We start from the raw sequence: 27,462 nt of genomic DNA on the forward strand, positions 1-27,462 counted from the left end.
AAATATAAATCAGTTCTTTTATCTAACCTGTATACATGCAGTTTCTATGAAATTAAAATAAATCCAAAATTTTTATCTTCTACAAGCAAGATCTAGTACAAAGAAATAAGAGCCGTGGTGGCACAGTGGTTAGAATGTAGTATTGTAGGCTAATTCTGCTGACTGCCAGGGGTTCAATCCTGACCAGCTCAAGGTTGACTCGGCCTTCCATCCTTCTGAGGTCAGTAAAATGAGGACCCAGATTGTTGGGGGCAATAGGCTAATTCTGTAAACCTCTTAGAGAGGGCTATAAAGCACTGTGAAGCAGTATGTAAGTCTAAGTGCTATTGCTATCATGCTGAATATTGCTGAATTTTCATTATATATATATTCTCTCTGCAATAATACATTCATTAAATTGTATATACTTAATGTAACTAGCAATTTCTTCAAGGGGACAATATTAAATTTCTGCTAAAACCAAATAATCGTACTATCACATTTTTAAAATATTAAAAAATATAGATTGAAAATAGATTACAAAATTATCCATTTCAAACTTCCAAGTTTAGATTATCAACAAGGAGACCAGAAAAGATTAAAGAATCTGGTTTTGCCCATTGCTATTATAACAAGTATATAAATATAACAGCACATACCCTAACCAGTGACAAAAATATGTCAGATTGTATCTAAATCAGCCCTGTTCTTGCTTTCAGTATATCCTAATCTATTTCAATTTTTAATCCGAGAACTAGACTGGGTTTATTCACATTTCCATAAAACTTTGCTTTCCTCTGGCAAAATTTCTAAAGATTTCTCCCTTCCTCCGTTTTATTATAAATATAATTTCAAAAAATAATAAAAACTGACACAAATATGCATTTAAAGGAATGCACTATTAATAGACAAAACTAGTATCCTGGAAAGCATTAAATGATTTTTTTGGTAGTTGTGAGTGAGCATTACAATACAACATTTCCATCTTTACCTGTAACACTAAGAGAAAATTTGAGAATATGAATCCTTTGTAGATCGGCCTTGTTTCCCCCTTTACACTGCAAATGAAATATAATCAGCAAACGTCCAACAATAACATTGCTAATTTGAGGCTATTACAAGAAATCTTCATAGTCTATCAGCTTTAGATTCTGTTAATATATTTTAATATACTGTAGATTTAAACAAAATGAAATGATAAATGATGGCGAGATTAAACACAAGACATGGATTACAGATAGTGTGTAGCAGTGGTGGGTTGCCCCCGGTTCAGACAGGTTCGCAAGAACCGGTAGTAAAACTGGTGGGAGGCTCTACCCACTGACCTGGACATCATCAGAAAGTTTCTGCGCATAAGTGCGCATGCTCCCGTTGCGAACCGGTAGTAAAGGTAAATAGAAGCCACCTCTGCTGTGTAGGGAGACATGGATAGTATTTTCCCCCTCTAAAGCTTACATCTATCTCAGATTAAGAGATAAAACACACATGTCCAATTGTGGCAACCTTAAAATTTGTGGACTTCAACTCCCAGAATTCCCCAGCCAGCCATAATGGCTGGGGAATTCTAGGAATCAAATCCACAAGTCGTAAAGTTGCCACGGTTGGACATCCACCCACCCTTCTAAATCTAAAGGGTCCACCTAAGTGAAGCAGAGCAGGAATGAAAATCAATTATTAAAAACACAGTAAGCCTTTCATCGTTATGATTTATTATTTGGTCATACCACATATTGGTTGTACCTGCATCTTCCAATGGAACATAAAGCAATTGGGTCGCCCACCACAGCTACTAGGGACTGTGCTCTTGTAATGGCTGTGTTGAGAAGTTTGTAATTGGACAGAAAACCATAATCTAAGTCCTCTGTTGAATCTTCCAATAAATGTTCCTTCCGTTTCATCGCTGTTTGCTTGTGTTTGCAAGTGTGTCGTGTTCGTACCGTGCTGAGAAACAACACTCGAAACTGCTTACCTGAAGAAGGAAGAGTATGGGATACTGTTAGCCTGTCCTTTTTTTTTTTTTTTGTTAGCAACACTACCACGTGACTACATGTATTGACTTTTTACATCAATGTCTGGCAAGTGAATAACTATTGTTCACTTGAAAATGCTACAATAATTAGAAAATAAATATTCTAGAATAATTACAAATAACTTTATTTATTTATTTATTTATTTATTTATTTATTTATTTTTTATTTATTTATTTATTTTTTATTTATTTATATTTTTATACCGCCCTTCTCTGAAGACTCAGGGCGGTGTACAGCAAAAATAAAACATAAATATCCAAACAGTTTAAAATACAATAACCATTAAAAATCTAATTCAATACACTGAAAGTTTAAAAATTTTAAATAAAAGTTATAAATAAAACATTATTTGCTTTGGTATTAATATTAATTATGCTTAATCATTGACATCTTTGGTGCTGATAATTTCTTTTGCATTAAAAACATTCATGCAGTGTGCCTTATTTTTACATATACGCACACAATGTGTGTGTAAAGTTAAATTAAATAGATAGACAGATAGACAGATAGACAGACAGACAGACAGACAGACAGACCGACCGACCAGTACAGTAATGGGGAACTTTTGTTTTAATTTTATACTACTGTAGTTTCCTAACTTTAGAGGTGCCAGTGGAGGTAATTTTATATTTGCTCATATCCTTACAAATGGAAGATAACAGATTAAATTTACAAAGAAGAGCAGAAATGGGGAATTTGGGAAATGGGAAAATTGAGTGGCTTAAAGTACCATGTTTCCCCGAAAATAAGAGCCTGTCTTATATTTTTTTCAACCCTGAAATAAGGGCTTGGCCTTATTATCAGGTGGGTCTCATTATTTTGGGGGTGCAGGAGGCGGTGAGTGTGGCCATCTCATGGCTGCTGCTGTGTTGCGCTGCTGTGGCAGTGCAAAACAGCCGTTCATCAGCTGTTCGCTGGACAACCAAAGGTGGGACTCTCCCCAGCGTTCTTGGCATCCATCCATCCCACTTGCCTGCAAACTCCCGCCCTGCTACTGCCTCACTGCCGGGCGAATCCCAGCAGCCCAAAGCACCCACCCGACTCCCTTTTCCACAGTATATGGCTCTTTATCGAGGCGGGTAGCATGTGGGGCGGAGGAGAAGCAAGATGCGTGGAGTGAGACAGGGCTCACTCCTCTTGCCATGTCTTCTCCCCCCTCCTTGCCAGGGGCCCGGGAGATGCGAGATGCGCATCTTACCTGCCTTGCACCTCTGTCGCGTGTCTCGCCATTGTCTGCAGGCAAACACGTAAGGTAAAACCAAACTTCTCCCAAGTTTGAGAAGTTTGATTGAACTCACAAGGGTTTTTTTTACCCTACGTGTTTGCCTACACACAACGCCAAAACACGTGACGGAGCTGCAAGGCAGGTAAGATGGCTCCACACATCCCAATGGTACCGTAACAGCAGCCTGGCTGCTGCCCTTCCCCGCCATCTTTGTTGAGGGGTTGACAAGTAGGGTGGGGGAAAAGTGAGACACGTGGAGCGTGACGGGGCTCCTCTTGCCATCTCTTCTCCCCCTCTTGCCAGGCATGGCAGGGTTTCCTGCCTCTGTCCAAATTGCATGCAATTTGGGGGTGGCAGGTGGGGAAGGATGGGGCCAGGGAGACATGAAATGCATGTCTTATCTGCCTTGCAGCTCTGTTGCATGTCTCGCCATTGTCTGTAGGCAAACACGCTGTAGGGTGAAACCAAACTTCTCGCGTGTTCGAAAAGTCTGATTGAACTCGTGGGGTTTTTTTTACCCTACAATGTGCTTGCCTGTAGACAATGGCAAGACACGTGATGGAGCTACAAGGCAGGTAAGACACATCTCACGTCTCCCCAGCCCCACCCCTCCCCACCTGACACCCCCAAATTGCATCCAATTTGGGCAGGAGTAGGAAGCCCTGCCAAGCCCGGCAAGAGGGGAAGAAGAGACTGCAAGAGAAGCGAGCCCTGTCTCACTTCATGTATCTCGCTTCTCCCCCATCCCTCTTGATAAAGAGCCGGGCACTGTGGAAAAGGGAGCCAGGTGGGCGTGGGCTTTGGCCATCTGGGGCTGCTGGGAGTTGCCTGGTGGAGAGGCGGGAGTGGGATGGGAGTTTGCAAGCGATCACTTCCCCTTTGCCTTCTCTCCCAAAAGCGCTCCTCGGGCGCAGCCACTTCTGCAGCAGGAGACTCGTGCCTCGCACCGGCCTTCCGAAGAGTACTGTAGCAGCAGCTATCCACAATTTTTTAACCCTTATTTCATCCCAACTCACATGGCCCAGTACAGTTGAGATGAAATAAGGGTAAAAAAATTGTGGATAGCTGCTGCTACAGTACCCTTTGGAAGGCCAGCGTGAGGCACATGGGGCACATTGCTGGGCCTCCTGCTGCAGAAGTAGCCGCAATCCATGGCAAAAATGGCCACGCTTGCTGGAAGCGCTGGCCGGAGCAGCACCCATGAGGCAGCTGTTTGGTGGACGTAATTGCCTGCTGTGACTGTCACCATTAGGTAAGGAGGGTATGAGGCATGTGGAGTGTGTCACTTGGCCTCCAGCTTCTTTTGCAGCCACAATTGGCTGTGAATGGTGGCCTGAGCAGCTCAGCTGATCTGATTAAGGGGCCAAGAAGCCCTGAGGTGACCGGGGAAGGGAAGGGCTGGCTCCTGTGCTGGCCACACCCACCCCATCACTAGGGCTTATTTTCGGGGGAGGGCATATATTTACGCCCACTCCAAAAATCAGGCTTGGAATTATTTTCGGGACATGTCCTATTTTCGGGGAAACACGGTAAAGCTGAGGAAAAAATGCTAACTAAATAAGGGAATGAGAAAAAAATGATAGGTGGGAGACCAGCAGGTATCCAGGTTGGAAAAAGGGTATGTTATGTGTGTGTTATATTCTTGGGTGAAAGGGTATGAAAAAGAATCTAAGAATTAAGCATCCTTATTTTTTTATCATGGGGTCTAAGAACCATTAAAAACTCTAGATTCTATTCGAACCCATCAAAGGAAAAAAAACAGGAAGAAAGGCAACTTTCCTGGTGAAACACAGAAATTAAGACCTTTACTATGATTCATAATCTTAGTAAAATTAAATGTGTGGTGTGGTGTGGTCTATTATCATAATTGATTTGGTATTATTTTTTAAAAAAATCTGTTTCAACATAGTATTATTTTGCAGAGTTCAATTTGATATATTAACTGTTCTTGAACATTTTAAGATCACAGTTATTGAATATTGCTAGAGCCTTGTCTCAAAGGGCATCCCATGATTTAAAAAAAAAAGGATGTTTAATTCTTAGATTTAGAGTTTTAAATTTTTTTAAATACCAGTAACATTATAAATTGCTGTTATACAGCATTTTAATGCTATTCCAACTCCTGGCTAGATTCTTCTAATCAAAGGTATGTATTATCAATGTGGTCACTAAAAATTGACCCTGTCTTTATAGCACCCAATCAAATCAAATCAAATCAAATCAAATCAAATCAAATCTTGTATTACTTACCCTGAACATTTAACACTCTTTCAACACTGACATCAGACAATCTTTTTTTCCGAAGCTCTGCCCGAATTCGGAACACTTGATCAGCATATGGTGTTACAACACCTATGCTGCCATCATCCAACTTTCCCCAGGCTACTGGCCACTTCCTCCTCAATTCTTCAACACGTTCAACTACTTCAAAAACCTTGAAATTGGAAAATCATGCTTAAGAAATTGCTAGTTTTGTTGGTGTAAGTTTTGCATTATATTCTTGGATGAAAAGCAATGCAGGTTTTAGCAGAAACCAGTTTTAGCACCAGTATGCAGTATTATCTAAGTCTTTTAAAAAATAGTTATTTAACTGCAGCATCCCCTGTATGACACTGGCATGACTTTTATAATCTGTAAGCATGTCACTTCAATTATTAATATTTTCACTGCATCCATAATTGCCTTACATATGTAATCAAAAAGACCCATACAATCAATAAGGAACAAAACCCTAAATCTGAGTGGAAACCTTAATGAACTTCAATAACAATCATTTTATATATTTCAGAACATAATTTTATTTATTCAACATTATTAGCTGAAATATTAAATAGCATGCATGATAAAATGAGTTTACTGTTCCATCAGGGAAATAAATGTACAATTTAAGAAGCAGATAAATTATTTTCTACTTTAAGAATTTGTGCAACACAAATGTTAGGGGGATGCAACAGTAGTTGCAGGTGCTGCAACAATTGTAAGTGTGAAAAACAGTCATAAGTCCTTTTTTTTTTCAGTGCTCTTGTATCTTTCAACAGTCACTAAATGAACTGTTGTAAGTCGAGGACTACCTGTAGTAGGATAAAAATGCCAAATCCAGTCTAAACATCTGATTAGCCGTGTGACAAATTACATAGCAACAGCAGCAGCAGCAGCAGCAGCAGCAGCAGCAGCAGCAGCAGCAGCAGCAACAACAACAACAACAACAATTATAATAATGGAAAAGTGGATTGATTTTGTCTGATATCGGACAAAAAAAGGAAAGTATTAACTGTTAAGCTCAGTGTTGCCAGACTTTCCCTTAGACTTTTAGTTGAAGCCTACTCTTCTGATCAAAACCAACTTCAAAACACAGAAAAGTTTGATTCCAATTTTTGTTTAAACCCCCCCCCCCAAAATAGGGTCATTAAATCAGAGCAAAACATTTTATCACTGGTTTTATCACAAATTAAATAGCTCTGCTCTGAATGAAGAGCACAGCTATTTAATCTGTGATAACCACACATTTCTATAATCATCTGTTGTGACTAATGTGTGATAACGAACAAGAAGAGGCACAAGGAGGAAGTGAATACACATAAAAGATGCAGACATCCTCAAAGCAAATGTAATTCCTGATGACTGCACTATGCAGTTTAATTGATACCACTATATAAGTGGTTCACCCCTTGTTTCTCCCAGGACTTTTCCCAAATTCATAGTCTAGTTCACAGCACATAATCAGGAGTTAAACAAAGGAGAATAGAAAATCAAACTGTTTTGTTTCTCTCATTTTATGGAGAAACCCATTATACCATTTCTCTAAGAATGCCTTGAGGGCTACTGAATCCAAGATCATGTGGACCGAGGTTTGTTGTCTCTTTTTCAGACTCAAAAAAGGAGTAATTTTAATGAAGAAGAAATACTGGTACTGGTGTTATAGCAGCTCACTAAACACTTCCCCAGGATTTATTCTGCTAATACAAACTGACTAAATTAAATTGAAATGAGGCTTGTTTACTCCTATGGACAAGCTAGTATTACACTGGTACAAATATTCTAGGAATATAGCAAGAAATAATAATAAAGAAGCCAAAGTATTGTATATAAATGTCCTTTCAGACTGTCTTATCATGGATGAATATATCTTTTAAAGAGCCTTGGTAATCAGTTCTATCTACAAGTAGAGGAACTACATATGGAATGTCCAGAATGTAAATATTTGCTAAGATGATTTAGATCTAATCATGAATTTTTCATTCTCTTTCTGGAATACCTAGAATAGTAATAGAAAAAAGATCTTATAGCCAATATTGCAAAAACTGCAGGAAGGAAACACCTGTCTTTTTCTGGAAGACAAGATACTAAATATTAAATTCTCAAATCGTTTCATAAAAGCATACTTTGAGAGATAGCTACTAGCATTGTAGTTATATTGGAAATTTAAATGCCAATCAAATGGGTCCCCTTTTCCATGCTATTCCTCAGATTCACAACCTGGACACTTTCCAAAAATGTAGAAGGACCACTGCTGAAGTCCTGAACTTTATCTACGTATTTGGAAGATGCCCATATTGGGTGAGTTGGTATAGCTCTTACAAGGAAGAAATCATCTTTTTTTATTTTTTCTCCCTCCCTCCCTCCCACCCCCTCTCTCTCTTATTCCTGAATTGTTCTCAGACATATTTATGGTAAGGGAGCTCATGAGGCACCTTGCAAAGCAGTTAAAGAGAATATAAATAGGAAAATTGGTGCAAATATTAAGGTTGAGAACCACTGCATTAGGCAAGCTGTTCCCAAAACCAGAACTCATTTGTGAGAGAATTAATCCCCTGTTCATTTTGACTTGAAACAGCCTAATGCTCCCCATATTTCAAATTGTGAAATTAAGAAGTATTTAAAAAGAAGAGAGGCTGTTTCATCTTAAATGAAAGATGGTGAAAGAAAGAATTAATTAATGGGTGTGGTATTCTAGAAATAACCTTTTCATCTTTTGATAAAGCCATTCTAACTCACAGGCAGCAACTTGTGGTCCTTGGACTGATTTCATGCAATTTTTGGGTTAATGTCAAAGCCTTCTAAAGCAAAGTATTTACACTTTTTGCAAGGTATTTCTGACTTCTATATGGAGAAAAATAAAGGGGATTGTTATCTATGCTTGGTTAAATTACATCATCTCTGACTCTAACCTATTACTTTCAAGGGATCATGAACTTTCTTACCTTATAATGCACAATCTTTTTAAAAAATGGCCAACCCTGTTCTAGCTGCACAATGGAATCATTTAAAAGAATAAATAAAAATAGACTTTTTTGTTTAGCTTTGCCATAAACTATGAACAGCAAACAGCAATTGTTAATGAAATCTTCAGACTTGCAGAAGTATTTTATCACAAAATACTTTGAGGAACCAAACATGGCAATTGCATCGTATGTATGTATGTAAGTATGTATGTATGTGTATATGTGCATGTGTGTGTGTGTGTGTATTCACAACAGCAATTAATTGAAGTCAAATCAACTACCTCTGCATTGTTGTAAAAAGCAGTGCTGTTCTTTTCTTGTACATCTTCTCCTCGTGCTGTGAAGAATGTCAGAGGATAAAAATCTTTGTGTGCAGGCTGTTTTCCACTGGCCATCAATTTGCCCTCATAGAAAAGCTCAGAAGTATAACTGCAATGGAGAGGAACAAAAATAATAATAATGAAAGGTAGAAATATTGTATAAGGGCTGAAGCTGAATAGACAGGAACCAGCAATATTCAGGCCAAAGAGAACCGTTATGTAAACATTCTGCTTGTTGTTGCTTTGACCTGTGAATCAGACATAGTTTTACAACTTCAGTATGTTTTTATGTAAATACATAGCAATGCACAGAAGCTGTGAATGAATGCCTCAGTGCGTATGCTGCTTTTAGTGTCGTTCTGAGATTTATGTTTTGATTAATTCTATCTTCTTCAATCTGATATTCTACAGAGGTGTTGAGATCACCACTCCTAAAATTCGCCATCACCATGCTCAGTAGCTAGGAAGTATAGCTCTAACATTTCTGGAAAACACCAAGATGAGAACAGGAAGGGGTAACATTTTATAAGCAACTATTTGGGACTCTTTGTTACAATGCAAATGATAGCTTGCATATGTTAAAAAACAAAATCTCATAGAAAATAGTCTATATGCATTTTTTTTTCACATGTTCTGTGCTTGCTCAAATAATAAACCCTTAAAAACCGAGCATTCATTTTCAAAATCACTTTTAAGAAGAAAAAAACCTGTTATTTATTCAGGATAGTATAATATAGTATCCCTAGTTATATTTCTCAGACCATTTATGAAATTTTATGTTAATAGATCTATTCCTAAAAATCTTTGAGGGCAGAAGTACAAGATGAAATATGAAATTCTCCTTTCCTATGAATAGGAGGGGAGATCCTCCTCTAATTTAGCCATCAAGATATAATTCTTATTTACATGCTGTTATTCAATAATAATGGTGGCGGTGTGACATCAGCAATAATAACTTTCTGAAGTTGCATTTGGCAGATCTGTATAGGCACAAAGAACCTATCTTTAAAACGCATCGATGATGTCTCTTGATGCACTTTATGTAGCATTTCTCTGCCAATTTTGCACAGATAATTAACCAATAAATTTTGCCATTTTGTCTGAGAATCTGTATTTCGAGGGTGTTTTCCCAGCTTGTGGGTTAGTTTCTGAACGTTTCGTTACATCTTCAGCGAGTTTAGCGGATGTCAGTGTCAGTGTTCCTCTGTTTATAAGGGCTTCAGGTGGGGGGTGTCAAGTGAGGATCTAGTGATGAGTCTGCTGTGAGTCATCAGTGAGTCTTGTGTTGGGTCTTGTGATGGATCTTGTGATAAGGAGATTACATCAGGTCAGGGTCATTGGGAGGTGAGCTGCTGATGGGGGCTTTCATGGGTGGGTTGAGGGTTGGTGCTGTCTCTGGTTGGCTGTGCGGTTGATTTGGATTCTGAGGAGGTCATAGGCTGGTTGTAGGTCAATGTGTCTGTTGATGGAATTGCTTGTGGAGTGCCAGACTTCAATGAACTAAAGAGCGTGGCAGGTGGTAGTATAGCTGATGATTTTTGTGTTGCTCAAATCGAACTGGTGCTGTTTGGTGTCAGTGTGGGTAGAGATTAAACTCTGCTGAAGATGTTACCTAGCCTGGTAATGAAATGTTTGGAAACCAACCCACAAGCTCAGAGAATGAACCTTCACCCTCATCCATCCTATACCTGAGCAACAGATATTCACCGCCATCTGTATTTTCTCTCATTTGCCTATTTCCTGCATCAATGTCTTTATTCCTAGATCATGAGCATCATTTCAAAAGTCAATTTAGATTCAAAACCCCAAGAACTGACTTGTTAGATAACTGCTTTCACATTGCCTTGTTTTACCAGTTTATACAAACAGCACAGTAAAGATCCTGCTTCTCAACTGGACCATATCAAACTGAACAAGTACTAAGGTCAGAATGCAACTGTAGCCTTCAATCAGAAAACAAGTCCACATACTTGAAAATTATCTAACCAGTTTAGCTATTCTGCTGTTACACATAATCAGGTGGTTTTACCGTAATCGTTTTAGCAAGAATTAATATTTTTACATTGCAAAAGAACTTGAAATACAAGGGGAAGTACAAATTTTATGCATATTGTCTTGCATTTAGTCCATGCAATGTCACATAAATTCTATTCAATATTTTTAGTGTAAGGACAGCATAGCCAAGTTTCACTCTAAAAATAAAGGTCTGCTTATGTAATATTGGAGAAAGATCAGCTTTAATATTACAACAAATTACAGGTTATGGTAGCATAAACCACAATTAAAAAGCCCAAGTAGCCCATTCTACTAAATCTCAAAATAATGCAGTATTTTTACTTATTTCAAATATTAAAAAAAAACAGTAGCCTTATTATGCTAATAACAGTGGTAAGTTATTACACATCTCTTTTCAACTAATTTGGAGTGTAATGGCAAAAGCTTCTGTTAGACACTTGTACCAGCCAAGCAGAGTGTGATACAGTGAAAAAGTTCACACCTACTTGATGATAGCTTCATGGGAGCGATAGTTCTCACACAGCAAGATCCTGCATGGAAATTCTGCAGGGCAATGTTCATAAAGACGATCAAGTAATGAAACATGAAGATTTCTCTCTCTGGCAAATTCACTGTACACAAAAGGACTAAGCTGCAACCGAGAAAGAAAATCAAAAGAAAGATATTGTTTTATAACCAAGTATTTGTGTAGAACGTTATCTCAACAGATAAATTAATGACCAACCTATAAAAATGGTATTAAATTTATGTACGGTGAGGAAGAAAAAGAATAAAATTATACTAAGTAATCTCCATTTAACTGTTTGAATTTTACTTCCTTTCAATTTATCGGCAACAAGTGGAGATATTCCTTTGAATTTCTAGGTTTCTTAAGTAGGCTGATTTTTTTCTATTTCAGGAAAGTGAAGAGGAGGAGAAACACTCCATGAGGAATCCAAAAGAGAGTTTCAAGAGAGGCAGGGCACATCTAAACTTTCTGGATTGCCTTTACTGCTATCTGCATATATAAGGAAACCAACCTACATGAGATTCACATTAAGAGTTATTTAACTATATACACTATACTATATGCACTATAACACACACAAACAGACACAGTGTAGATGATAGATAGATAGATAGATAGATAGATAGATAGATAGATAGATAGATAGATAGATAGATAGATAGGTAGGTAGGTAGGTAGGTAGGTAGGTAGGTAGGTAGGTAGGTAGGTAGGTAGGTAGGTAGGTAGATAGATAGATAGATAGATAGATAGATAGATAGATAGATAGATAGATAGATAGATAGATAGATAGATAGATAGATAGATAGATAGATAGATAGATAGATAGATAGATAAAGTATTGTGTGGGAAAACACTGCTGAAACCAAACAATATTTTTTCTGAAACCTACTTTGCTAAAAAAAAACCACCACCAAATCAAAGAATTATATAGTGCCTATGGGGAAAGGATGTCATAAGCTTTCATAAGCTTGTATGTATTTATTTCTTTATTCATCAAAATGACATGATAGCTTTTTTCAGGTCCTCAAGATAGCAAACACAGTCTTCACTCCTCCCATAACAACCTCATGAAGTAGGTTGGACTGAAAGGAAGTAATTGGTTGAGATTAATCCAGTAAACTTTCATGGTTGAGGGTGCAAGAACCTGCTCTGAGACCAATTTCTTAATTATTGTACAAACTTCATCAAATGCACAAACTGGTAATTAGATGACTGTAATAAAGAATTTCTAGTCAATTTAGATGTCATTGATTGGATATAGAGATAATCATGCTGAGTACATTTTTTCTGAGATATAATTGCATCCTCTTAATCTAGAACAGTTTTTCCCCCATTAGAGATTAGGATTTTTTTCTGCCTTTCTCTTTTTCTTCTCCTCTAGTACTCATCTGTATGCTTTTTAGCTAGAATTATTTCTCTGAACTTGTCCAAGTCTGAAATAAATGCTTTAAAAGCCTTTTCTCTTTAAAATTTCTATTGTGTTTTATATTACTGTCATTCTAAATGTGATAAAGGTCTTATCCCCAGTACTTTCTCTCTAACTTTCACTGAAATAATTATGATCTATTCTTCTGTGACACTTATCTCATGGTAGCTAAACTGTTTCTTGCTCCATTCAAGATCACAAAAAGGGAATGATTCTAAGCCTTTGCTCTTGTTTACATATATTGCTTTTCCTGTTTTTAAAGATTATTATCCGTATTTGCACTTCTGCTACTTTTTGTAGATCAGGTCTTTGATACCAAATCCTCTTTTCTATTTAAATATTACAGAATCTCATTTTTAGACAGCGATTTCAGTTTTGACTATCACATGTTAGCTTAATAACTGTATTACAGTATTTTCTCTATGTGATTCTGAGACCAAATCAGTTATCTCTTGCATATAATGGAGGTTATCTCTTGCATAAAATGGAGATATTTTGCTACGGTCCGATATATTTTTCACACTACTGTCCAGAAAAATTTCAACTTGCAGATCACAAGGCTACTGATTTTATCAGCCAGGAAGGGCGAGCATGTAATAAGCAGGGCTAATGACATTGGTGCATGTAGGACTGTTCCATTGAGAGATAAATCAATGCCATATTACTTGAGATATGTATTTTCTCATGCTAGAGAAGGCTTGATGTCGGGAAATGGTTCTTAATCCTCAACTGTCACTAATTCAGTTATCAGTTGTGCCTTTTCCACAATTATATCTAGTGTGTCAGCTATGCTTCTTCCTGAACTGACTGGACTCAGGATGATTATCCACACATTAATTACATGCCATGTTGACAAATGCAACATGGTGTGGGGGGGGGGTCATACTTGAAATGTTTCTGGAATTTGCAGTTGATGCAAAATGTTCATGTGATTAATAACCTATGCAAATAAAAGGGATTACATAATGCTGTGCTGAAAGAACTGAACTCTGCCACTTGCCACAATAGTAGAAGTGGGATAACAGAAGCTGTGAGAAAACAAGCATCATTCAGATTGTGAGAAGAGTCAAGGAGGAAAATAGCTTATAAGGACAGCATTGGAAAGTCAGAAAACGACTGTATTTAAAATGGAATCTGCCCATTTCCCACCAGACCACTGCCTACTTCTAAATCCATTGTTAATTAATTAACTAATTAACAAAGAGGACATAAAATGCTGAATTCACATCTGCAGTTATATCTTTTGCTTTGAATAAAATCTTTTTATTCTTTTATATAATCTTCATTGGGCCATCCTTCCTCCAGTAGTCACTGACACACTAGTCATGGTGAAAGAGTAGTTTTTGTTCCTTTTTAAAGGGAAATACAGGTTTTAATATTTACATCTATCTATCTATCTATCTATCTATCTATCTATCTATCTATCTATCTATCTATCTATCCATCCATCCATCCATCCATCCATCCATCCATCCATCCATCCATCCAGCCAGCCAGCCAGCCAGCCAGCCAGCCAGCCAGCCAGCCAGCTTTATTACTAATGTTAAGCAACAAATATTTTATTTTAAAAAGATTTATTTCTATGGGATTGATTAGGATGAAAAAAAACTCTTACAGTCTCTCAGGCAAATATATATATCCCAGTATAATGTTGCAGGATCCAATCTCGATCGGTCACTGGGAACAGAGGTTTAGTCTCCCAAGCTTTTGGACTCATGCTGGACCCCTGGGAGAGTAAGAAGACCGACCCAGATTGGATCCAGCAACTCTTACAATCTGGATACAATCACCACCATGTAAGTAATCCCAAAGATTTTTTTTTCAAAAGACAACTGGACTTTGTTTTTCCTTTAAGATGTTTCACTTTTCATCCAAGAAGCTTCTGAAGTATTGAAGAAGCTTCTTGGATGAGAAGCAAAACGTCTTCAAAGAAAAACAAAGTCCAATTCCCTTTTGAAAAAAGCACCTTTGGGATCCCCACACTTGGATCCAGATTTTAATGTTTGTGTTTCAACCTTCTATTAAAGTATGAATAGAATAGAATAGAATAGAATAGAATAGAATAGAATAGAATAGAATAGAATAGAATAGAATAGAATAGAATTTTTATTGGCCAAGTGTTATTCGACACACAAGGAATTTGTCTTGGTGCATAAGCTCTCAGTGTACATAAAAGAAAAGATACCTTCATCAAGGTACAACACTTACAACTTAATGATAGTCATAGGCTACAAATAAGCAATCAGGAAACAATATCAGTATAAATTGTAAGGATACAAGCAACAAAGTTACAGTCATAAGTATCCACCACTGTATTCCTTTTGTCACTTATAGAAGATTATCCTACCTTACCTAAATACAGATGCAGGCTTTAGTGAGTCTAACAAATCACTATATTCCTATCAATTACTTTTAATAGAGCTTTCAACTAAAAACTTATGGCAAGATTTTAAGCTAAGTGCTTCTTGATTTATGTTTCATTCTCTTAAACTATACCAAAATAATTCTTGAAGTAATCATTTTTCTATACTTTATAATTTGCAGAGATAGATGTTTTTTAAAAAAATTGGGATAAGTTCAGAAATAGACATCATTACCTGCATGTGGTCTCCAGCCAAGACAATTCTTGTACTTTTATTTGCTAGTGCTAACGGCATAATAGTCTCACACTCCATTGCCTGTGCAGCTTCATCCAACAGAATATGTGTAAAAAACCCTACAAAGCAGACACGGATAAAATATTAAATAGCAAGCAATGAAAGCTGTGACAATCTTATGAAAACATTTAAGTTCGGTCGTGTCAACGAGATTCAGTCTTGGCTCTAATCAACACAAAGTCTCTGATAAGTTAATTTTGATAAATTATTTCAAGTCAATATATCTCTTTCTTGTTATTTTATCAAAGGTGGGGCAATGACAAGTTAAAAATTTAGATGAGCAAAAGGTATCCCCTCACAACTCCTTTTTCTCACCCACACAAAAGTCTCAAAGAAGTAAAGCAAGATGTACGAAACACATTATTTATAAGAGAACTGATTCCTGCTTTCCCTGATCTTGACATATTAGAGAGATGAAGCTGATATTGAATAATGTCTGTCATCTCTATCTGAACTCTCTTATCATCTGCTTTCTTTTTTTAATGTTTTCAATTGGAAATCTTGACTTGTTATTCTGGGAAGCAAGTGACTGTCCTTCTTAGTGCCGCAGGAGAGGGGAGAGTATAGCATTAGAAATTAAAAGACCATCTTTAGAAAAAGACAGATATATATTTAAGAGTATCTTTCCATAATTAGATGGTCCTCTATCCCAACTATGTCCCTTTAAAAACTTGGTGTGCGTTAATATTGGAAGTAGAGGATAAAGAGTTGCAGTGATCTGCAGAGATTCCAAATTTCACTCTAGACTTTCAGATTATTTGGCTGCTGAAGTGTTTGCATTTACTGTTGGGTGCCCTGGAATATTTTTCTGGAATGTTGCCTCTTAATCTCTTAGTCCTGGTTTATCTGATTTAAAATGAAATACGGTATATAGCATGTTGCATTTTTAATGTTTAATTACTAACACTCCAGACAAATTTTTCTTTTCCTGATGTGTGTATGTGTGAGAGAGAGAGAGAGAAAGAGAGAGAAAGAGAGAGAGAGAGAGAGAGGGAAGGAGTGAGTGAATGAGTTATTTTTTCATCAATAGAATACTTTGTAGAAACAATCTAATCCAAAACAGAATGCAAAGTATGAGTTTGAAAAAGGGCAGATTAATTTATATACAGAAAAATCTAATTAGGCAAAAATAACACTTTTCAAATTTAAAAATTTGAAACAAAGATTTTTGAAGAGAAAGAAAAAACAGTTCACTTAAAGAAAATCCTTAAGCGAGATCAATATAGAAAGCCAGATTTACAGTCAATTCCACTTATGGTGGAAGTTCTGATGTCAAATGTTCTGAAGAATCAATGCTGTGCCAGGTTCATGCAAACTAACTGAAAATAAAGGTAGCAGCCACACTTTTTTCTCTCCCCCATGTTGTTAATTAACCCCCCTCTCCCACAGCTGCAAACTTTCTGAAAAATTAATCTATGCCATACCAATTTAATAACAGTCCTTTAAATCCTAAAATATTATTTCATTTACAGGGGATGAAGACAGAATTTGGCTGATTTTCAAATTGCTAACAGTATCTTTTTTTAAACTGTCTATAGAAAAGATCCACAATAAAGACATGTATGAGTATGAATTAATACGTATATAACTTTATGTAGATAAAAAAATGAGTTAATATATCTGTTTTCTCACTGCTTTCAATTCACACAGAATGTCACACAAAATAAAGCTGTTACAGCTTTCACTTCTTGTAGAAAAAGATCATGAGAACTTCGTATTGAAAAAGAAGGAGCAGTAATCATTTCTTATAAACATTATCTCACCAGGCTCAAGATCTAGCTGACACAGATATTGTGAAGTATTCAAAGTAACCACTACTACTCGTTGTTTAAGAATGTCTTCTTTCTGGGGCATCTGAAAGGTGGAATGTGTGCTTGAAATCAAACAGTATTGATGCACAACTGGGTGGACAGTTTTTACCCAGCGATTTCTGAAATAAACCCTGGAAAAGAGGAAAAGATCTTATTTTTGGACAAAATATTGCAGCAGTGAATCTTTTAACTTTTCTCCTGGTTTTTGAACACTATTTATTAAGCAAACTAAACTATAAAGGAATGTACTATACACTGAATTCCTTAACATATACACTGCAGTATCTGCAGTGTAAAACTAGTTAGCCTTCTCCCCAATACGACTGCATCACAGGTCATCAGAGTCCAGCAGGTTACATTTATCCAAACATATGATTACCTAGCCTGAATTGACTTCAATAACAATAAATTTTATTTCCACCAGTATTTATTTCCAGTATTTTTACTGGACTCAAGTTATTAGTGCAGGAGGTAACAGCTAGGATTGTGCAAAGGCTCAGATTCCATCTCCAACGAGGGCTTCAGAGCACATGGAAGCTGGAACGCAGCACCTATCTGAAACACCATAAAGCAGCCCTGCCTTTTTTTTTTTTTTTAGAAAAAGCACTCTCAAGCAATTTTTAGAGATAGAATCTGAAGCACTGTACAGACCTAATAACTGATAAACGCAGTTGATGATTATTTGCATTAATCGTCACCATCATCATTTTTGAAAAGATCAACACTTATAACCTATATTCAATTTTATCTGGAAAATTCCAGTGTTATCATTGTCCGTGAGCAGATCTGAACATCCAAGTCTTCAAGGAACTGCTCTGAATTCTGCTCCTTGAGCTGCTACGTAAAACAGAATTCCTGTGAACCAAGTAATAGTTCGAGCTTTTGGTTATTTTTATAGATACTGATCACTGTGATTTCTTACGAAACCCTTTCCTTAGTGGTTCAGCTCTTCTTACTCACTGCAATTGCCTTAGGCATCTATATGCTTTTTTTACAAATTACCTTAAACATGCAAAATATTTATATTTTGCTCTTTTACTTAATCTGACTAAATCAGTGGGAAAACCCAACCCTGCTCTAAACAGCCAGGTCCCAGTTTTTACTCTTGTAATTTACTTCCTGTGCAAGACATAGAATTAAAACTAATATTTCTATTATTTTATGTCAGATATAAGAGGATGGCACCCAAGGTAAGCAAATCTTATTTTACAGGTTAATGATGGTAATTGGGACTGGAATTTCTATCACTAAGCAAGGTGGTCATAAAATGCTGTATCATGCAACTGCATCGCTTAGCAAGAGCAATCATTATTGCCATCGTTAGATGAAGTTTGTGGTCATTAAGCAAGAACTTCCTTGAAACTTCCTTCTGGCTTCCAATAATCAAAATCAGTGGGGAAGCCAGCAGGAAGTCGCAAGTCCCAGGTAAGTGACTGGTGTCTTGTGGGATGGGGAGTGTACAGGAGGCCAGGGACACACGATACAAGTGCAGCAAGACTCAGGATGGCTGCTGGGGAGTGAAGGCCAGCATGTGAGGGTCTGGTATAACACATAGAACAAGGACATCAAGGTTCAGGGTGGCTGCTGCAGGATAGGGGTGGGGGTACAAGGGTGTGGCATGGCGTGGCACTAGTGCAAGAGCTGTAGGATAGTTCCTGCCAGAAGGGGGGCATGCGAGGTGTACAAAAGGTCATGTTGGGCAAGATGCGCACTGTGAGGTGGTTGTTGCCAGGCACAGGAGACTTAAGTATCACTTCTTTAGCACCACTGTAACTTGGAACTGTCACTGAATGAGTGGTCATTAACTGAGGTCTATCTATATTTGCATAACCAATCCTAACAACCATTTTCAGTTCCTCATCCAACGAAGAAACAAGAACAAGGAATTTTATATGATTACAAGTATGTACTAAATTTCCCATTATGCTGCTGTTTCTTCTTTTACCCATGCTGGACTCAATTATTAACATAAACCAGTTGCATCACAAAATAACATTTCTGCTACTTAATGTTAACCTCCCATATTTTACAGCTAAGTACCCACAGATCACAAAATGGCATGTGAATGTAGTAGACATTTGGGTAATCAAGTGTAGATTCCCCAGAAGGTATCTTGTTCATCTACTAGAAGATTAGGCATCCCAGAGTTCTTTTGGTATACAGCCCTTGGAGCCCCTCCAACTTCAACCGCTGAAAATTACTCTCACAATTTTCTGACAATTATATTTAAATCTGAATATACAAAACCTGTAGCTTAATAGAATTTATTTTAAAAATAAAATAAATTTCTGTTCCCCAGATCCATGAAAAAGCAGAAAGCCGGAATATGCCTGTTTTGCGTTATTGTTTCAACACTGGAAACAACCACTCAGCTACCAAAGGTTTGTTAACTTGTGATCTACTACCTGGATGAGCAACCTTTCAGCCCATGGGCCGCCACACAGATATGCACTAAGAAGTGTCGTCCAAGCTATGAATGCACCCAAATGGAGAAGGCTGATGGGCCGCATATAACAATTACATTGTTAACAATTGCATTCTTGCTGCTGAGTAATATCACTCTTCATATGAGATAACTACAGGTCAATTCATCATAAATCAGATTGTTGGTGTAATTCATATAGAACAGAAAGCTTACAAGTGAAGACCAATCACAGTGTACACCAGGGGTATCAAACTCTATTTCATTGAGGGCTGCATCAGGGTTGTGTTTGACCTGGGGGGGGGGCTGGTGTGTGTGTGACCAGAGTGGGCATGGCCAGCTTGATGTTACTGATGTCAGAGGCGCCTGTGGTAGGCCGAGCACTCTGCCAGTGAAAACGGGCTCCCGAGCTCCGTTTTCGGCTGGGATTGTCTCCTGCAACCCTCTCCCAGCAAAAATGGAGCTCGGGGATGCCACACGCTCCATTTTCAGCTGGGACAGCCTCCTGCAACCCTCTGCCAGAGAAAAAGCATGCGGCCCTCCTGAGCTGGCAGAGGCACCAAGGGACGGTCCTTCACTGTTTCCAGGGCAGCTCCTTGGGCCAGAACTATGCACCCTGCGGGCTGGATTCACCCCATAGCCTGAGTTGACACCTCTGGTATATACAGTCACTAATACACCACATACACATATAGAACTATTTTACATCAATGAAGCATTCAGGAAAAAAATGTTTATTTATCTTTGGGGATTCTCACTCTGTATTTTTTACTCATAGAAAAAAATGCATCTGAGTAAGGAATACAGAGCGAGACTAGTCCCCAAAGCAATAAATAAACCCACAGCAGAGAATACTCAACCCAAACTAAACAAATAAATCAATGTGGTGAAACCAAGCTGTGGGCTATAACTACAGTTTCAAGGATCATATGTAGTACATATGTACACGCCATGCAAAATGTGCTTCAAAAAAAGGAAAGACAATAATTAGAAAATAAAGCAGAGGGTCCATGTAGGAGAGACATACAGCTTGAAGGACAATGAGCAGAAGTCTCATTGTTCACAGATATACAGAACAAGGAAGGAAGGAACAGGGTTGCATGGCAGATACATGAAGCGCAAGATACAAAATGGAAAGCAAAAGACAAACACGCAGAAAAACCCATCAGCACATCTTAAATTTGCTTCCTTTTATTTCAGCAGCTTAAGACAGGCTAGCTTGTTACAGATATCACTAGGTAAAGATAAAGGTTCCCCTCGCACATATGTGGTAGTCATTCCCGACTCTAGGGGGCGGTGCTCATCTCTGTTTCAAAGCCGGAGAGCCAATGCTGTCTGAAGACGTCTCCGTGGTCATGTGGCCGGCATGACTCAACGCCAAAGGCGCACGGAACGCTGTTACCTTCCCACCAAGGTGGTCCCTATTTTTTCTACCTGCATTTTTATGTGCTTTCGAAACTGCTAGGTTGGCAGAAGCTGGGACAGGTCATGAGAGCTCACCCCGTTACACGGCAGCACTAGGGATTCAAACCGTTGAGCTGCCGACCTTTCGATCGACAAGCTCAACGTCCTAGCCTTACCTACAGATATCTACATAGCCCTACCTACAGATATGTACCCTACTACAGATATCACTACCTGTCTTTAAATTTGGATGTCTTTGCTTCTATACTGGTAGTTCTCAACTTACAACCACAACTGAGTCCAAAATTTCTGTTGGTCGGTGAGGCAGCTGTTAAGTGAGTTTTGCCTCATTTTACAATGATTCTTGCCACAGCTGTTAAATGAATCACTGCAGTTGTCAAGTTAGTAACATGGTTGTTAAATGCATCTGGCTTCCCCGTTGATTTTCAGAAGGTTGCAAAAGGGGATCACATGAATCTGGGAGACTGCAACAGTCATAAATATGAGCCAGTTACCAAGCATCCAAATTCTGATCACATGACTACGGGGATGCTGCAAAGATCATGTGAAAACAGTCATAAGTCACTATTTAGTGCCATTATAACTTTGAATGGTCACTAAATGAATGATTTCAAGGACTATCTGTAATACTCAGATCGCCTCACTCGAAGGAAACACCAGTAACACAGAGTATCACATTCATATACGAAAGTAAGCAACCAATATGTCCACAAAGCATTTAACAGCTATGCACAGTATGACCTAATTTCCAAAAAAAAGTATTACAAAACATTCTTATTAAATGCACTGTAATTTGACTATGGATGCTTGCAATCTTATTCAGACATTAAACTATCAATTACATTTTATGGATACTTAATACCTATTGTTATCTGTACTTAAGCAGACCAGATATGGTTAATATAGGAATGGGATTTTCCTAAACTGATGCAGGATGGGGATTCAGAACAAATTTCATAAAGTAACGGAAGGGGGGGGGGCAGAACTGTACAAGTTCACTGACATGTATGTATGTATGCTTATTATTTATGTTTGAAAAGTAAAAGGAATTTTCTGATCTCAGAACCATGCATCAATAATGTAATATCAAACACAATGAAAGTGGCCAGCCATATAATATACTTGTTTTATTCACAAACTTTCCATAATGTTTTTATTTTCCCCAGACTGTAGTTTTAGGGAAAACTTTGTTTTAAAATAGTGACCGATCACAGGACCATTATAATTTGGATTTTAAGAAAATAAGAAAACTTTTCAAACTAATTTATTTTTTAATTTAGTTGAATTGGGTCTATGGTGAAGAAAAATCAAATCCTTTGGTGAGACAACAGTGATTTAAGTAAGGTGATTTTATACTTCAGGTCTATCATAACAAATGTCTTGCAACTAGCAGTTATGTAACACTTCTCACTGTACTGCCTTGCTATTTTTCACAGCTATTTCGAAAGCATTTGCAAACATTTCAAAACTTCGAAATAAATATACTTCAAAGAAACTGGGGCTTTGATCTAGCTAAAGTAAAATGTCTTATACACATACAACTAGATACATGTGAAAAACATACCAAAAATAAAAATTATCTGCATTATCCTGTATGTATGTAATTCAAGGCAATTCTTTAAAAACGGGGGGAAGAATTATGCTAATCCCAGATCAATATGAGTTCTTGAAGTCTCACTCATCTACACTTGTTTTAACCCATTTAATAAACTTTAATCATGATTAAAATTGTTTAGCTACTTGTGGAAGATAAAATAATAAAAAGCAAGGTAGACTGGATTAGGTGGGTTATTTTTATGAAGTCCTGAGCAATCAACCTTCCAAAACCTAAAATATATTTGTTGCAAAAATGCTAAAAGATGGAAACAGAGAATTTCACTCATGAAAAATATTACATTTATTTTATAAATGCCTCACCATGAGTTCCCAGTTTCTGTCCTATACAGTATGGAATAAAGTCCCTGGGGTGATATGTACTGTATATATGGGTTTTCACTTAAAGCATGTTTCATATTAAGCATAGTCTAGTCACTAGTATGAAAATGAAAACTAAGAAGATGGATTAGATCCATTAGCTTCCTTGTTGTCTTGCAGATGAAAAAAGAAAACAATTCTACTGGGTTTAATTCCTAAAACTACCGTGTGTGCCCGAAAATACGACATGTCCTGAAAATAAGGCCACACCTGATTTTTGGGGTGGGCATAAATATACGCCCTCCCCTGAAAATAAGCCCTAGTGAAGGGGTGGGCATGGCCAGCACAGGAGGCAGCTCTTCCTTCCCCGGTCAGCTAATGGCAGCTGGGTCCCTTAATCACAACCCGCGGATCAGCTGAGCTGATCGGGAGCTACCTCTCTGTTCTATCTCTCCCCAGTGTTCTTGGCGCTTGCCTACCTCCCTTCCATCCCCCTTACCTGCAAACTCCCACCCCATTTGCAAGAGAGAAGCCACCCAGCACCTCTTGCCACATAGTGCCCACCCAGAGGAGAATCCTGCCTCCAGCCAGGCAAAGCGCCACTCATTGACCCAGTGGTAAGAGGCTGGTCGGATCGGCTGCCTGCTGCTGAGTCTTCCAGGAGCCGGGGCAGAGAGGCTTCTGGCAGCGGCTGTTCTGACACTGCGCTCTATGGTTCCAGCTCCATGCGGGGCTGCGGCTCCCTTTGCCCTTCGCTGCCTCTCTGCCCCAGCTGCCAGAAGACACAGCATCAGGTAACTGGCCTGACCAGCCTCTTCTCTGCTTCCAGCAGCTTCCAGCCGGGGTTTATGTCTCGCTTCTCACCCGCCCCACCTGCCACCCCCAAATTGCATTCCTAAAGGGGGCGAGTGGCTAAGCAATGCCTGGTGAGGGGGGGAGACGAGATGGCAAGGGAAGCCATGTCTCGCTCACGCATCTCCTTCTCCCATGCCTCACGTGCCAAAAATGCAGAAATGAGTCTTTGTGAGACTCGTCATGCCACTGCTGCCGCCTTGTGGAGCAGGACTCTACAAGGCTTCTGCTGTTGCATGCACAAACAGTAGCACTAATGCAAGGTTTGACATACTGGCACAGCCGCGAGCGGCAGGACACCAGCTGTGCTGGTATGCTGAAGCTCACGGTGGTGCTTCAGTTCATGAGTGCAACAGCACAACAAGCCTTTCAGAGTCCTGCTCCATCCGGCAGTGGCGGTGGGACACGTCAGGGCACCGCCGGCCAGCCACTCGGCTGGCGGAAAGAACAGGGAGGGGAGGTGATGGCAACAGGACATCCAGTACCACGTTTGCCACCTCCTGCACCCCCAAAATAATTAGACCGATAAGGCCAAGCCCTTATTTTGGGATTCAAAAGAAAATAAGACCCTGTCTTATTTTCAGGGAAACACAGTATTAATTCTAATTCTGTTTGGCAAATTATCTGGAAAAGGAGCAAATGGGGAATATAAATTTTGTTTCTCTATTTGGAATCAAAACGATAGAATTATATAGAGTGAAATGAAAATCTTGAACATTTCTGAATGTCAGTGAATCTCTGACCATGGTAAACGTAAAAATTAACATTTAAGCAATCGTAGTCTCTCTAAAAATAGAAACAGAAATCGTTTGCTATTGCTTTTCCAAACAGAGGCCATTCCTCCATTAGACAGGAAGCCTAAACAGTTTCTTATTGAATGTGTTAAATAGGTTTCTGAAATCAATTAAATTTCAAAGGACTAAAGTGGAAGATTTTTCAGTACTTAATCTCAAAGAATTCCTAACTGCATGGCTTTCAAACAATCACCCACGTTGTATCTGAAATGATTAAATGGCAGCTTGGGTTTCAGTGGACTATATCAAATTATTATATACTCCTCAGTAAATCCTCCACACTTAAATTACAAATAAACCCTATAAATGATTTCTCAACTTCATGATGAATTTAGTCTTCCCCATTTGCAACAGTTGAGATATCTTCAGCGTAAGCATGTTCTAAGAAATCAATATGAACCAGATATTTTGGCTTACAAGAAGGCGTTTGTTGCTTCCTTGCCTTTGCAAGGAATAGAATCCATTACAGAAATAAAATCTATAAAATCTCTATCAAAACAAAAAATGGTTTTGTTTTTTTTTGTAATTTCAACTCTTCAATACTGCTAGGGGCTGGCTAGGGAATTCTGGGAGTTGAAGTCCACAGGTCTTAAAGTTGCCAAAGCTGGATACCCCTGATCTAGATCAACTGTCTATCTGTATTAGCAGAAACTTAGTTTTCCAGTCCACTTTGTGATTTCCTTTTCAACTAGAATTGTCAGAGACTGAATTTACGACCCACTGCATGCAAAGCTGTAATACTGAGTTCTTGCCACCAAAGGCTAAATGTTCATCAAACGGTAACAAATAACTTATTTCAGTGAGCCAAGCCAATGTTGCAGAGGAATTAAGATTGTAAGAATACGTATTCGATGTGATTTTCATGGAAGACTTCTTCCTAATCCTTTTTTTTACAACCTCTTCGGCTGAAGAGGTTGTAGAAGAAAATGCTTTTAAAGGGTTCTGACAATCCCAGCTGAGCCGCACGATCATCAGAGGCTTTTTTTTTTTTAACTTTTAAAAGCATTTTTCCGGCAGAAGAAAAAAATGCTTTTAAAAGTAAAAAAATAATAAAATCTGATGATCGCGCAGCTCAGCTGGGGCGGGGGGGGGGGCAGGGATTTTTGCTACCGGTTCTCCAAACCACCCACCACCATCACTACCAGATCGGGCAATCCGGTCCGAACCAGGAGCATTTCACCCCTGGTCTAATGGTCCTAACAGGGGCTTATTTTGGGGGTAGGGCTTATATTATGAACATCCTGAAAAATCATTCTAGGGCTTATTTTCCGGTTGGGTTTTATTTTCAGGGACACATGGTACCTGATCCAGAATCACCCAGAGGTTTGATGAAAGGGGATGCACTTGGATCTACTCCATTCCAGCCAAATAGTTTAATCCTTATATTACACTGACAAGTAATAAATCCTATTCCCAAATACAATTGTATCCAAATATGATCAGCAATGAACAGAATCAATTTCCCTAGTAATATCTATTCATACAACCCAGTATCTTGTTTGCAAATGAAGAAGTTGAAAATAATGAGATATGTTCTTTTGTATTCAAACATTCCCTGTTCTGAACATAAAGTCTCTTAAAAGTCACTTGATTCCATTTATCCAATCTTCTGAAAACAAACACTCTTGTAGGATTTTTCCTTGCAGAAAAAATATCTTTGATTCATGTGATCCTTTTCTATTTTTATGGGTGGAAGATAGAAATTCTAATTCTAAACTATCTCAGAGTAAGAAAGGAAATATTCTAGGAGAAATCCAACTGCTCATGGTGATATACAAAATGTTTTAAATTCAAAATATCTCATATTTGAAATGGAGTGTTTTGAATTTGAGACAGTTCAAAATTGAGTTATTATATAGATTGCAGGTTGCTATGAATGGTGTAATCTTTGTTACAGGTGACACTAGAGCGAAGCTGCCACTTCAAATGCCCATTAGTATCATTTTAAATATAAAACATTTGTTTGCTGAAATATTTCACCCATGCTCGACTACCGTCCTGACATCAGGACAATAGAATGCAGTGATGAAGTTTTCATAGCAGGTTTAGGACTTAAATGAACTCTTAAATTATACGCATAGCCATTTTAAGAAAAAACTACATATTCCAGATACACACATTTCTCACAAAACCCATGTATATTTTATTTCCCAATTAATTTTTTTTGCTAACTCTAGAGAGAATAGATGAAGCGAGTTCAGTTAAATACACAAAGAGGTTGATACTGAACTAATTTTTTATGATTTCCCAGATATGTAGCTTTTTAAACAATTCTTCACTCTAAATTGGCTCTGAATTAAAGAAGCATTATTTACTCCCAACAAAATTCAACCAATATTTTGTTAAAATATTTTAGCAGCTATTTAGAGGACCATATCAAAATTTGTTCAGTTAGGAAAGCACAAATAAACACATAAGAACAACTTAAAAAAGGATGTCTTTATCTTTAATGCATGAAATGAGCTCACAAATGACATTCTTTCATTATGCATGTTAGAGTCTCTAGGTTATGCAAAAGCATCGTTTTAAAATGCCAATAAACGTGAAAGCTCTATGGTTTTTTTCAAAACTGTTTGGAACAGACACCTTTTCTTAAGATATTGTATAGATACATAATAAACCTTAAAAAATACCTGAGAGGTCTCGCCTGGGGATTGCCTGCTTCTACATATGGATGTAAATAATCCTTTATGTAGAGATCAGCAGCACTATTAGAATGGGTGCAAATGAGAATCCTGCTGGAATAAATGGTGCAAATAAAAAAGCAATGAAGAAACAGAAAATCATTCAAAGCAGTAAAATTACAAAAAAATAGTGATCATCTTTTCTGCATACTTCTTTCAATGAAATTAATCTGCAAA

The 27,462-nt window shown here is 38.0% G+C and overlaps 1 protein-coding gene across 5 annotated transcripts in view; it reads right to left on the bottom strand.

The window, feature by feature from the left end:
- The window catches only part of HELZ (helicase with zinc finger), a 144,100-nt gene that overhangs the window by 36,044 nt on the left and 80,594 nt on the right, over positions 1–27,462 (bottom strand). For 4 of the 5 annotated variants that reach the window (XM_058166099.1, XM_058166097.1, XM_058166098.1 and 1 more), the window contains exons 14-20: positions 27,235–27,339; positions 17,147–17,325; positions 15,324–15,442; positions 11,278–11,423; positions 8,738–8,885; positions 5,485–5,668; positions 1,720–1,948 (exon numbers count right to left, since the gene is read on the bottom strand). In XM_058166099.1, coding sequence (XP_058022082.1) covers positions 1,720–1,948; positions 5,485–5,668; positions 8,738–8,885; positions 11,278–11,423; positions 15,324–15,442; positions 17,147–17,325; positions 27,235–27,339 — 1,110 coding nt within the window. The remainder of the gene's footprint in view (positions 1–1,719; positions 1,949–5,484; positions 5,669–8,737; positions 8,886–11,277; positions 11,424–15,323; positions 15,443–17,146; positions 17,326–27,234; positions 27,340–27,462) is intronic. The other variant, XM_058166096.1, reaches the window with a different exon arrangement.

This window comes from Ahaetulla prasina, chromosome 2 (genome assembly GCF_028640845.1).
Source record: "Ahaetulla prasina isolate Xishuangbanna chromosome 2, ASM2864084v1, whole genome shotgun sequence".
NCBI lineage: Eukaryota > Metazoa > Chordata > Lepidosauria > Squamata > Colubridae > Ahaetulla > Ahaetulla prasina.